The sequence below is a fragment of the Staurois parvus genome, unplaced genomic scaffold (assembly GCF_062004578.1).
Source record: "Staurois parvus isolate SC_StPar_1 unplaced genomic scaffold, SC_StPar_1.0 ptg000262l, whole genome shotgun sequence".
Classification (NCBI taxonomy): Eukaryota; Metazoa; Chordata; class Amphibia; order Anura; family Ranidae; genus Staurois; species Staurois parvus.
In genome coordinates this window covers 182,287-191,208 of record NW_028318058.1, presented here as the reverse complement: position 1 = coordinate 191,208, position 8,922 = coordinate 182,287, and the positions used below count along the sequence as shown (strand labels likewise).

The following is an 8,922-nucleotide window of genomic DNA, read 5'->3' as shown; positions in this document are numbered from 1 at the left end:
TCATCATCAAAAGTGAAGTGTAAGAAAATCACAAATTTTGGGTTGTCCCCAGAAAAGTAATCTTCCAATAGGGACACTCGTTCTGGTGACCTGGGGGTCCCCAATGAATTCCCTTAATTTGCAGGCATTTTCTCTCACTTCCTGTTTATGCTATGGGACAGGAAGTGAAGAGAAATCTCCGCAATGGGACACAGATGGCAAAATATAAACTAACAGGGGTTATAACCCTTTATTACTCTATCCAAAATGAAAGAAAACATTTTGCCTCCTAATGACAATTTACAGGGCGCATAAAATAAGCTGCTTCCATTGCTAAATTACCCCAGTGGAAAAAAAAAGCTGGTTTGGTGTCTGAAAAATGCGCAGAAAGCAGCCTATGATTTGAACAGTAATAGAAGTCATTCTTTTGTATCTCCCCACGTGCATAGTATCCGTTGTACAGCCGAGGGAATACTTCTATCCCGTGTCCCCTCTCTGTACTGCGCTGTCACAAGGCCGGGATTTGCAGGAGTGTATAACTGAGCTGTAATCAACAACACACCTCAGACGGAGCACCACACAACAGACACAGAGGTGCGCTCAGATTGGCCGCATCACTTACGCCTCAGGAGACTCGTCCTGGAACTGTAACACACCCCTCTCTTCTCAATCAGGTGGTAACTCCTCTGGGTACCAGGGACAGGCTGCTGGCGGCGGTTGCTAGGCGACAGTGGCCTAGTTACTAATGACAACCCGGACTTCGCCCTCCCCCCCTGCCGAACCTCCCAGGAGGGCGGAGTCGGAACGATGTGATCTCCGCCACCTGTAACCCCAAACCTCAGTCATGAGCGAGCTGAGCCGAGAGTCGGTGATCAGCTTCTTGACCGGGCAGGGGGGCCGGGTACCGAACCAGCAGCTGGTGGAGCATTTCCGGCCCTTGCTGACCCAGCCGCCCTCCAGTGAGGCCCGCAGTGCCGCCCGCCAGCTCTTCAAAGATATTGTGAATGAGGTGGCCAGTGTGCGGGCCGAGGACGGGGTGAAGTACGTCTGTCTGAGGAAGAAGTACCGGAGAACAGCAGAGAAGGCCGGGGAGACACCGCCGTCTACTGCCGAGGGAGGTGCAGAGGAGGGGGACACAGCAGAAGCGGGCACCGGGGAGGAAAACAGACCGGGCACCGGGGAGACCATACCGGGTACCGGGGAAGAGAACAGACCAGAACCGGGCACCGGAGAAGAGAAGGAACCGGGCACCGGAGAAGAGAAGGAACCGGGCACCGGAGAAGAGAACAGAGCAGAAGCGGGCACCGGAGATGAGGAGCGCCCCCCGGAGCCATGTGAGGGGGTGTCCCCCGATTCCAGTCCCGGAGAAGAGTCCCCCCAGGCCGTTCTCCCCCGGATCTCAGTGACGGAGGATCCAGAAGCCGGGGAAAAGACCCCGAAGAAGGCGGACTTGTGCCCGCTGAGCGGTAGGACCCCCCGAAACAGCCGCAGAGGTCCCTCCCGGGAGCCGGTCTCCCCCCAGGTCAGGCGGGGTGCAGGGGGGGTCCTCCTCCGGGCCGGACTCCGGGACTCGGACAGCTCGTCTGTGCATAGCTCGTCGTCGGTGTCCGGTAATGAGGAGGAGGAGGGGGGCGGATCGGTGTCTCTGGAGCCCCTGGAACACGCCTGGATGCTGAGCTCCTGCCGGGCCCGCTGGGACGGTCTCCAGGAGCTGCTGATGGCGGAGCCCGGCCTCGTCACCCGGCGGGACTTCATCACCGGCTTCTCGTGCCTGCACTGGGCGGCCAAGCACGGACAGCATGAACTCCTGGCCGCCCTTCTCACACACGCCCGCCACCACCGCCTGCCCATCAACATCAACGGCCGGGCCTCCGGGGGGTACACCCCGCTGCACCTGGCCGCCATGCACGGCCACCTGGACGTCATCAAGCTGCTGGTCGGGGCGTACGACGCCGATGTGGATGTCCGGGACTACAGCGGGCGGAAAGCCTGGCAGTACCTGAGCCCCGACACTGCCCGGGATGTACAGGCTCTGATCGGGGCCATGCCGAGGCCCGGGGAGGACGACGAGGAGGACGGGAGCAGCTCCGGATTGGGCCGATGGCGGCTCTCCAAGGTCTTACCGTCCCAGCTCATCGTACACAGGCTGGCCCAGCTCCCCGAGGATGAGCAGGACGGAGGGGGGCGCTACCGGGCCGACATCAGCAGGAAGGGTTCTGGGGGGAGCAGGGGGAAACCCCGACTGAACAGGATCAGGTTCAGGACTCAGATCATCCATAGCAACCTGACCGCCAGGGACCCCGAGGAGGACGATGACCGAGCGCTCAAGAGCCCCATCAGGCACAGACCCAAGTCCAATGTCTTCGGATGAAGGGAGCCTTTTCACTTAGGTCTCTGCAAGGACTATCCTCAGTACTTGGTGATGGGTGCCCTCTAATTACAGTCATCTCTGCAAGGACTATCCTCAGTACTTGGTGATGGGTGCCCTCTAATTACAGTCATCTCTGCAAGGACTATCCTTGGTACTTGCTGATGGGTGCCCTCTATTTACATTCAACTCTACAAGGATTATCCTCAGCACTGGGTGATGGGTGCCATTGATTAAAGTGATTCTTGCTATGACTATCTTCAGCGCAGGATGATGGGTGCCCCCTATTTACAGTGATCTGTGCCATGACCATTCTCATTACCCGGTGACAGGTGCCTATAATATACTAAGGTCTCTGCCATGACCATCCTTAGTACTGGGTTATAGGTGCCCCCTATTTACATTGACCTCTACCATTACCATCCTCAGCACCAGATGATGGGTGCCTATTATTTACAAAGTTCTTTGCAAGTATTATTATCCTCAGTACTGGGTGATGGGTGCCATTGTTTAAAGTGATACTTGCTATGACTATCTTGGGCACAGGATGACAGGTGCCCCTATTTACACTGATCTGTGCCATGACCACCCTCAGCAAAAGGTGACAGGTGCCTATTATTTACTAAGGTCTCTGCCATGACCATCCTTAGCACGGGGTTATAGGTGCCCCCTATTTACATTGACCTCTACCATTACCATCCTTAGCACTAGGTGATGGTGCCCCCTATTTACAATGACTTCTGCCATGTCCATCCTCAGCACCAGGTGATGGGTGCCTATTATTTACTAAGGTCTCTGAAAGTACTATCCTCAGTACTTGGTGATGGGTGCCCTCTATTTACAGTGATCTCTGCAAGGACTATCTTCAGCACAGAATGATGAGTGCCATTGATTAAAGTGATCCTTTCTATGACTATCCTCAGCATTTGGATGATAGGTGCCATTGATTACAGCTATCTCTGCTATGACTTTCCTTGGTATTGGATGATGGGTGCCCCATATTACAGTGATCTCTGCTGTGACTATCCTTGGCAGAGGATGATGGGTGCCATTGATTAAAGTGAACCCTTCTATGACTATCCTCAGCACAGGATGGTGGGTGCTATTGATTACAGCAATCCCTGCTATGACTATCCACAGCACAGGGTGATGGGTGACCTTTATTACAAAGGTCTCTACTAGGACTATCCTGAGAACAGGCTGATGGGTGCCCCATATTTACAGTGATCTCTGCTATGACTATCTTCAGCACAGGATGATGGTATGCCTGCAATTTTGTGTACTCAAACATAATTCTTTACTGGCTACATAGGTTACACACAGTAAAAAGCTGCTAACACGTTTGAGCCTCAGTAGCTTTACTCATAGCATGTTAAAACATTAAATACAACATTTATGGATACAAATAATGAAAACATGTATTATATCACTGTCTGAATAAACCATAGATGTAAGACATGTTTTCATTCTTTGTATCCATTAGTATATATGTTTATCATCACAAGTCTAGTGTTTTCCTGTTTGTTATTCCACTGATGATTTTAATTATTGGGTCCTGTCTCCTTAGTTGGTCTGGCAGTAGATTTTGGAACCCATAAATGTTTTGTGGTTTACCATGCTATGAGTAAGGCTTCTGCAGACGGAACGCTTTAGCAGTGTTTTACTGTGTGTACCCTATGTAGCCAATAAAGACATATTGAGTACACTGAGTTGCCGGCTTACATCTATCAACATTCATTGCCAAGTGACTGTACATCCCAGCCATGAGCATTGGTCTTCAGCCACAGACAGCATCATCAGACGTAGAGCTTGGCTGTTGTATTCAGTATCTCTACAGTGACTATCCTGCATGCAGGCTGGTGGGTGCCATTGATTACAGTGAACTCTACCACAACTATCCTCAGCTCAGGATGATGGGTGTCATTATTTACTAAGATCTTTACAAGGACTGTCTTGAGCACAACTGATGGGTGATCTATGCTAGGATATCCTGAGCACAGGATGATAGGTGCTGCCAATTTACAATAGGGTTGATTTACTGAAGGGAAATAGACTGTGCAGTTGCACTTTGAAAGGGAATTTGCTCCAGAGTTTAGTAAATGAGGGAAAGCTCTGCTGACTTCCATCATCCAATCATGCACAAGCAAAAATTCTGGGTTTTTTTTTTCTTTGCTTGTGATTGGGTATTCTTTGCAATTCAGCTCATTTTACTACGCCCTGGGGTATATTCTCCTGCAGAGTGCACATTCTATTTGCCTTTGCTAAATCAACCCCAATGACTATCCTGGACGCATGCTGATGGGTGCCATTGTTCACAGTGGTTTGTGCCATGACTATCCTCAGCTTAGACTGATGGGTGGCCCTTATTTACAGTGATCAATACTATGGCTATCCTGGATGCATGCTGCTGATGGGTGCAATTGTTCACCATGATCTGTGCTTTGTCTATCCTTCGCTCAGGCTGATGGGTGACCCTTGTTTGGCTGATGTATGCTCCCGATTTACAATGCTTCTATCACTTACTATCCTCAGCTCAGGCTGATGGGTGCCTCCTATTGATAAAGGTCTCTGCAATGACTATCCTGAGCACAGGCTGGTGGGTGCCATTGTTTATAATGGTTTGTGCACTGTCTATCCTAAGCACAGACTGATGAGCTGTGATGAAATAGGAGTCAGTGTGGTCAGTTGTCTAGTGTTTCACAGCACATTCCTTCTTTGCACTAACTGCAATCACTTTACCTTGTCTCAGGCAAGGGCATACACCGACACTAAACCAATTCTTTCATATAACAGTGAAAAAGTACAGTCACCTTAAAGTTAAAAGAATTCAGTTCACTAATCAGTGAAATAGACCTTGGGGTAGATTTACTAAAACTGGAGCACTCAGAATCTGGTGCAGCCGTGCTTGGTAGCCAATAAGCTTCTAACTTCAGCTTGTTTATGTAATCTCTGAAAATAAAATGTGGGAACTGGTTTCTGTGAAAAGCTGCACCAGATTTGCACTCTCATTTTAGTAAATAACCCCCCTTGTCACTGCTTCTGTGTGCCACTGAGACCATCATGCTCATTCCTGGCCCCTCTGGTAGTTCAGACTCTTATGTTTGGCAGATTTATCACCATCACTAGGATCATCCAAATATGATACTTCCAAGTGAGTCCGATCCCTGTGTCTCCGGTATTCCTCACTTGTGCCTGCTACAGCACCAGCCTGACTCTGCAGCTTTTGTGCAGTCAGTTAAAGCGGTATTAAACCCTCCAATCCTATACAACCGAGGATGCTGCCATCTTAGCCTTTGTTTGATCTCCATGTGCCATGGTGCTGTACATGTGATCAGTTATGACATCAGCTATTTTATGGCTTGACAGATCAGTTGAGAGTACAATCAACTGTGACAGTTATTATTCACAGCATGCCTTAAATGTAACTGTTTTGTAAAACTGTTAAGTTGTTGGGTTTATTGCCACTTTAAAGTGCAAGGTTGTGTTGCTAGTATGCTAGTGAAATAAAAACACCTGACACAACCGGAAGTGTCAGATTTAAGTGATTCTAGTGGCACCTGTAACTATGTCAAAGCAGTAAAGTTTCTATCACCAGAGGGACCAGTAGCAAGTATGATTCTTGCCTATACTACAGATGTGAAGTAGTGACAGAGTCTGTTGAAAGGTGATTTCCTATTGGTTTCAATGTGTTAATGTGATCTGAAAATCACATTTTTGTCATGGATGGCTGCATATGGTATAAATCTCCACCTATTTATATGCATATTAGTCTTGTCCAGAGTAAAGCTGGTCATACACGTTAAGATTTCTCTTGCTCAGTGTTGCCAGCTGAATAAGAGAAATCACTCAATTCCCCATCAATGCTAAGCATTGTGGATGGACAAATCTGCAGTGTCAGCTACTGTATTTTGACAACCAAGACCTGTACCTGTCAGAATACGCAAACAACAGCTGCAGTTGATTAGATTCAGGTACTATATAGCTGACAAATTTCCACCAACTTCCTTCTACAAAAGTTGATTAAACAGTCAACTTTCATGAATAAAGAATCCGGATAGCTGCACTCCCTTATTCTTCAGAGCAACTCTTTATTAGATCAGAGGGGAGTACCTCTCAGTTTTACTGCTTTTGAGCTAATAAAGAATTGCTCTGAAGAATAAGGGAGTGCAGCAATCCGACTCCTTCATTTGTGAATGTACAGCGGTGAGTTTGCCTGGCACCCCTTCTGTGTTTGGAAAGATTTTAATTGCCAGCTAACCTTGAACAATGGGAGTGTGGGGTAAACAGTCAACTTTGGTTGAACTGGGTGGTGGCAAGGGAGCCATCCAATAAATGAATTTCCTCCGATCCAGCAGGAAGCTACCTAATGTCAAGCCGTGTATGGCAGCCTTAAAGTGGAACTGTAGGCAAAAATAGAAAAACTGCAAGTAGGCAGACTTTTTGTTGCAGAAGATACATGAAATATGTATTTTGCAATAAAGTACATTTACCTGTCTGTTTACAATCCTCTGCAGAATGCACACTGAGCTGTGCATGTGCAGCTCAGTTTACAATCCGGCACACTGCCAGTATGTGCGGGAATAACATCATCCTGTGCTGTCCAATCAAAACAGCTGCAGATTGGCACCTGGAAGAACCCAAGGAGAAGAGAGCTGGTGAGAGACCTCAAGGGCGTTGTAGCTTAGTTGAGTATTTGCCCCTTTTGTTCTGCTTTAAGGATCCACATTGACATATATCAGAGCACTAATGGGATGTGATTAATCCTGACCATAGACAGGACTTTAATTTACTAACTTTTTCTACACTGATTGACACACATTTTTATAGGACCCTTTAGTCCAATGTAAGAACGTCTAACCAAATGAAAGCTGCTAAAGAATTGATTTATATGAGTTTGTAAAGTGACAATTTTGGAGCTCACCACTTTATAGCACTATATGGACATCTGCTAGAACTAGCTGTACATAGCATGTTGGGACGATTCCTGGCTAACCGACCAGCACTTGATGTGAAATGAAAGTCTGACACCGTTTTTGTCTAACTTATGTTTTATTGTTCAGATCCAAAAACACTATTTTTGTATTTCATGTGCCAAATGACCCCATTGTAAATGTGATAGCACAGCACAAAATTAGCACTTTCTAAAAACGCTTCCTGATATTGTATAAAAATTCTACCACATCGTACCAATGTCGCTTGTCTTCTTGTATGAAAGTTACTGAGATTTTAGATGCTTGCGGGCAAGTTCACTTCTACGAATTTTATAACCTTTATAATGAGAGATGAGGGCATCTGTTACCATCCAGCTTTTTACAACTGTTTGAGCCAAGAAAATGTACCTTTGGTTCACACATACGCAGTCCGGAAACGCAACCCCTGCGCATTTCCCACCCTGCATTGCAGTCGCACTGTGTTTGCGATCCACTGTGGGTGTCAATAAAACGTTGAAGCAGAACTTCACTCTCTCAGTCAACATTGATTATTTTTAATCCTTATGCTGCAGTCATTAGTAAATAGATAAAAGTATATCACATTTTTATGTTTTAAACTTTTTTTTTTTTTTACATTTCTTCAGTTACCATATTTTTCGCTCCATAAGACGCACTTTTTTCCCCCAAAAAAAGGGGGGAAAATGTCAGTGCGTCTTATGGAGCGAATATAAAGCGGCCGGTCCGGTATTTCTGCTGCCACCATGTCAGAATACCGGGCCGGCCACTCAGCTGTTCTCTCCTGCAGGGCCTTACCTGTTCCTCGCTCCAGCGCTGCACAGTCTTCCCGCGCTGGCTTCTGTGACAGCCGGGTGCCCACTGCGCATGCGCGAGAAGCGCTGCGCTTTGTGAATGATCCGGTGTCTTCTGGGACACATGACAGGTCCCAGAAGGCTCCGGGCCATTCACAAAGCGCAGCGCTTCTCGCGCATGCGCAGTGGGCACCCGGCTGTCACAGAAGCCGGCCCGGGAAGAAGAGGGAAGGACAACTCCGCGGAAGTGGGAGCGGGTACCTGTCAAATTCAGGTACCCGCTCCCCCTCCCTCCCCAAAGGTCAGTAGTCTCTGGTCATCCCCTGCACTGTGTCTGCAGTCTCTGGTCATCCCCTGCACTGTGTCTGCAGTCTCTGGTCATCCCCTGCACTGTGTCTGCAGTCTCTGGTCATCCCCTGCACTGTGTCTGCAGTCTCTGGTCATCTCCTGTACTGTCTGCAGTCTCTGGTCATCCCCTGCACTGTGTCTGCAGTCTCTGGTCATCCCCTGCACTGTGTCTGCAGTCTCTGGTCATTCCCTGCACTGTCTGCAGTCTCTGGTCATCCCCTGCACTGTGTCCGCAGTCTCTGGTCATTCCCTGCACTGTCTGCAGTCTCTGGTCATTCCCTGCACTGTCTGCAGTCTCTGGTCATTCCCTGCACTGTCTGCAGTCTCTGGTCATCTCCTGCACTGTGTCCGCAGTCTTTGGTCATCCCCTGTACTGTGTCCGCAGTCTCTGGTCATTCCCTGTACTGTGTCCGCAGTCTCTGGTCATTCCCTGTACTGTGTCCGCAGTCTCTGGTCATCTCCTGTACTGTGTCCGCAGTCTCTGGTC

General features: G+C 48.3%; 1 protein-coding gene across 1 annotated transcript; it reads left to right on the top strand.

Annotated features, from left to right (window-relative positions):
• The first annotated feature begins 704 nt into the window (after positions 1-704).
• On the top strand, positions 705-7,533 carry LOC149459337 (ankyrin repeat domain-containing protein SOWAHC-like). Its single transcript, XM_089681227.1, has one exon. The coding sequence runs from the start codon at positions 824-826 to the stop codon at positions 2,348-2,350; it is 1,527 nt and encodes a 508-aa protein (XP_089537353.1). The 5' UTR covers positions 705-823; the 3' UTR covers positions 2,351-7,533.
• Positions 7,534-8,922: the final 1,389 nt, after the last annotated feature.